A 5,000-nucleotide genomic window follows, 5' to 3' on the forward strand; every position below is an offset into this window, starting at 1 on the left:
GGGGGGGGGTTGCCACGCCTCATACTTTGTGGGCGGGGCATATGGCTAACAGGAATCTCCTATAAATTACACCACTGTGATTAGCATTTTGTTCCAGATTTTCTTTATACTTTGGAGTCGGTTTATTTATTCATTTATTTGTCAGTGTGACTGTGAACAGGATTACGGCAAAACTACTCCACGGATTTAGGACGAAATTATCACCACAGACAGATCTTACGTCATGGACGACCCAGTTACATTTTGGAGATTATCTGGATTTGCATTTTTCGCCATTTTAAAGATAACGTTAAAACAAACCGACCGATTTTTATGAATTTTTTACCACACATAAATCTATGGCCATGGACGACTCCATTACCTTTCGCAGATGATCCGGTACCGGATCCGGATTTCAGATCCAATTGCAATTTTAAAAATGCTAGAGATTACGTCAAAACAAATTGACGCATTGGATTTTCACCAAATTTTAACAATGGATAGATATTATGTATCGAAAGATACCATGAAATTTTGGAGGTGATACGGATCAAGATCATGATTCTGGATCAACATTGCACTTTTCACCATCTACGAGTACGGTACAGCCAGCATATGAAAAGTGGAGGGCGATGTCCGTAGAATTTAGTTAAATGGCCATATTCATTGGCGGAGGTTTGAAATCTCTGATTGCTCTTATTTACAATGCTTTCTGGGCTCGACATTATTATTCTACTTTTAAAATCCATTTTGCTGATTTATTATTTCTCATTAGTTTTCTGATTATCGGGCCTTAAAAGCTGGTTAATCAGCCTCACTTTTTTTTTTTTTTACTTTCCTAATATAGTTGAAAGTCAGTATGTATTGTTAACGATTCCTAACATGTTTAATTAATTATGGTAGAAGCACAAATCTCCATAATAGCCTCAAGAGAGAATTGTGAAACAGGCACAGCAAATATCTGTAAATTTCATCATAAAAACGGGTGAGTCTCTTCATTGTTATTCCTAACCACAGCATTCATTTCAGGTGGCCTAAACATTTCGTCAAAGATATCGGCAATACTTTTTATTCGCAATTATGATACTCCGGAAGTTTTTGATAATCTGCTAAAAAGTTATTTTTTTTATTAATCTTCGTAACTGCTTTGTTTAAGAGAAATACATCAAGCCATTTTACAACAGAGTTCATGACGAATAATGAAATCGCCGATGTGTTCCTATTGCTACGTTGTTCTTAAAACGGAAAGACAAAGGAATGTAAAGAATTGCTAATTTCGAATGCTACTTGAATATCCTTTATGGCAGTCTCGAGATGAATCTTCAACTTGAAAGTCTTGTATGAATTTCAATATTCCTTTACAGCATCCGGGTGACACAGTAATAGAAAGATGACATCTTTTAATATATGCTATTCTCATCGGTAAGATTTTGGTAAAAGATCTGATCCTTATTATCCAGTACCTATATGACTGGCATCTATATAATTTCCAAGTTGTAAGACTGATACCTGCTATCTTTTACGCTTACTTATCTACAAAGCTGAGGTCTTTTAGACAATACTACTTCTGACCTACGAGTTAATACAACAAACTAAGGCTTATCTAAGTTCTATTATTTACTAGTAAAGTTGCAATATGATTTAATTCCTTATCGCTTTTTGCATTCAATCAAATAAGAATGGAATGTACATATGGAATACCTGGTTATGAAATATTTATTACATTTAAAAAGATACAAAAGAAGAAATTTAACAATGATTGATATCAAACACAACCAACAATTATGTATATTTGAGAACTCCCACAGCATTAGTTACATCCTCAAAACTACTGCCTCACTCAAAGAGGTTTAGATCTTTCGCTTTGGTCTTTACTTACCAGCGGGGTTGATGTCTATTAGCCTTAGTGCAGGTCTCCCTCTGGTTGGAGAAGGATGCGGAACTCCCCTGGCTTCTTCTAAAGCTGCCCTGACTCGCCTCGATTGCCCTTCTAGTCGACCTAGTTGTCTTGATGTGCTTCCGGGTCCTGGACCTCCACCTAGATGTAACCTTTGTACATAATATGGCGCCTCCTGCGGAACAAAGGGTTCGGTGAAATGTTTGCAAGGAAGAATATGCAAGAGAAACGCATGTAAACATTGTAAATAAAGGAATCATCAACACTTTAGTTACACCTGTTAAAGAACATATTTCATTCAAGCTTTAAAAATGAGCTAGTCTACATACTCAATGTTTATCACAAGAATATTTTTTTGAATATAAAGCTTCTACTAACACTTTTAATTGTTAATATGATTTGATTTAACATCACAAAATTAATTACATAAACAACGGGTACACATATGGGCTAAATAAAACAGATATACAGAATACATACGAATAAGTATACATAGACTAACATACTAAGAAGACACACCAGAAGTGTAAAATGAGAACATGATGGGTTTTTTACTTTGATTTTATTTTGAATGTAAGGAAAATTGTTGTATTTTCTATACTTGACTTGGATGGCAAGTAGTGAGACTGAGTTTTTAGAAAAAGAGCCAGGTCATTTCACATCCATAGAGATAATCTCAGTTATCTCGCTCCTAATAATTGGTTACTATTCACTAATCCACTTAGACATGCATACATACATACATATATATATATATATATATATATATATATATATATATATATAAATGTATATACACAAATATATATATATATATATATATATATATATATATATATATATATATATATTATATATATATATACAGTATATATATATATATATATATATATATATATATATATATAGATAGATAGATAGATAGATAGATAGATAGAAATATGATCGATAAAATATAAAAGAATGTAAAATATTATTCCAATTTATGGGCCAAATTTTCAAGATACATTGTTCCATCAGTTAAAAACATACAATGTATATAAATTAATCAAAGACCCAATAAAACTATAAATCCAATTTATGAAAATTGAAACGAAAATCGTCAAATAATTCAAGATAAAAAAATAAATAATTTCGAACAATAGGTAAACTTTTTATAAAAAGAAAAATACTAGAACCTAACTCTGTGAGACCTAACAACTGAGTGGAAGTTTAGTTTTCAGTGAAGAGGAGGTTGACTTACATGATATCCTATTCAAGTTGACACAAAATACTTTATAGTTAAAGACTCCAGAATAGAGAGAAAGAATATTCAGTCATTAGTTGCTTGGACAACAGTTCTAAAAACATCGTATGTGAGAGAGATTATACATCTCCAGCAGTGATCTATTGCACTGTATTAGAAAATACTTTTGTTTTCAAAAGATAATCTATTACGGCGAATGACTCCAAGATGAGAATCAATTCTCAGTTTGAGCAGTCTTTTGATGGCTCCAATGTATTTCCCAACCTTTCCTTTTTGGACAGTAAAGCAATGAACCGTCACATATTGCATCAGATGAGACTAGGATTTTTTTTTTTGCGGGAAAGTGTCTAGCAGCACTTCACAAAAGCGTAAAAAAACGCACACAGGTTCAAATGATGGAAGGATCATCTGAAATTGGCTCTTTGTAGCGATGCGACAGGTCATCTGATAAAGCCAGGTCTTATATATCACTCTAAGATCCTGTACACCTTTAGGAATAAAAACAAAGGTATGCTTCCCATTTTCTGGTAACACAATCCTAACGCCTGTGTCACTGGTATTCTCTTCAAGCCGCAGTTCAATGATTGCTTTGCTTCTGATGTGAAAGTATAGCGTGGGAAGGACAGACTATCGTTCAAGGCTATGCTGATTATAAACTTTCTGACATGGTGATGGAAAATCATTGAATATATGACGAATTTCTGCCACACATCACTACCTTGTTGCTACAGCATCTCTACCAGACCATCATGAAATGCATAAAAGCCACTTGCAACCGACAGGTAGGAACATCTTAGATGTTTTAAATGAAGATACCCACTGTATGATGTTCCAGGTACCCATACGTAATGAAATAACACACTTATAGTCAATTACTTCTTCTTTGTTTAAATAACTTTAGTACACATGTACATATCCACAGTCAAGAAGTACCGTAATATACGAAATTGAAATACCTGTTTTCTATAATATTGTACCTTACGCTGTACTTTTTACTCAAATTTAGTGCGGATATATGTACGTAAGTTATTCTACAGACAAATATGTGATGATATTGTTGCTGTAATTTCATCCACCCTCTACAGATATTCGATATATTACAAATGGATTTAGATATAGAACCCAAAAAGAATATAATTGATTTTTGAAAAATGTAACCATCCATGATGTAATTAATCTAATTTAAAAAGGGACAGATGAGTTGCAGTTGCAGACTTTCAATGCATAGAGGAAAATCAGGAAAAGTTAACAAATGAAGATTTATAAAGAGCTCAATAAGTCGTTGACAAAACAAGAGGACGGAGAAAATGACGACTCGGAGCGCCCCTAAAATTGGGCTTTAGACGAACTCGCCAAGATCTTTAAAATGTTCAAAGAATCAAAAATAAAAATCATTGATTATAACTCACTTTTGGATCGGGTCCTTATAGTGACTAGAGGTGTCATGATTGCTATGTTACCTCCGAATCAGGTATAGGAGGAAATAAAATGGCAAACCTTAATAGTTGATGCTAATTACAATGTTTTTCAACAGATACAATGCAAAGGTCTATTGCTCCTTAACCTGTATGACCAACGTTATTTGTTACCGAGCCATAATACTAATCCCTCTCCTCCCCGTCTCATTTCCCCAATTCCATCCATGTCTCGTCAACTATCTTCAAATAACACGTGCTCACTGATCAAGTGATCAGCACCTGCTGTGATGCCTTCATCATAGGTAGTAGGTTGGCCAGGGCACCAGCCGCCCGTTGAGATACTACCGCTAGAGAGTTATGGGATCCTTTGACTGGTCAGACAGTACTACATTAGATCCTTCTCTCTAGTTAAGGTTAAGGTTCTTTCCCTTTGCCTACACAAACACCGAATAGTCTGGCC

At 34.2% G+C, this 5,000-nt stretch overlaps 1 protein-coding gene across 3 annotated transcripts in view; it reads right to left on the reverse strand.

Moving 5' to 3' along the window:
* The window catches only part of RhoGAP100F (Rho GTPase activating protein at 100F), a 504,175-nt gene that overhangs the window by 24,539 nt on the left and 474,636 nt on the right, over positions 1-5,000 (reverse strand). For all 3 annotated transcript variants that reach the window (XM_068391718.1, XM_068391712.1, XM_068391705.1), the window contains one exon: positions 1,859-2,051. In XM_068391718.1, the coding sequence (XP_068247819.1) occupies positions 1,859-2,051 (193 nt within the window). The remainder of the gene's footprint in view (positions 1-1,858; positions 2,052-5,000) is intronic.

The sequence above is a fragment of the Palaemon carinicauda genome, chromosome 1 (genome assembly GCF_036898095.1).
Source record: "Palaemon carinicauda isolate YSFRI2023 chromosome 1, ASM3689809v2, whole genome shotgun sequence".
Taxonomy (NCBI): domain Eukaryota; kingdom Metazoa; phylum Arthropoda; class Malacostraca; order Decapoda; family Palaemonidae; genus Palaemon; species Palaemon carinicauda.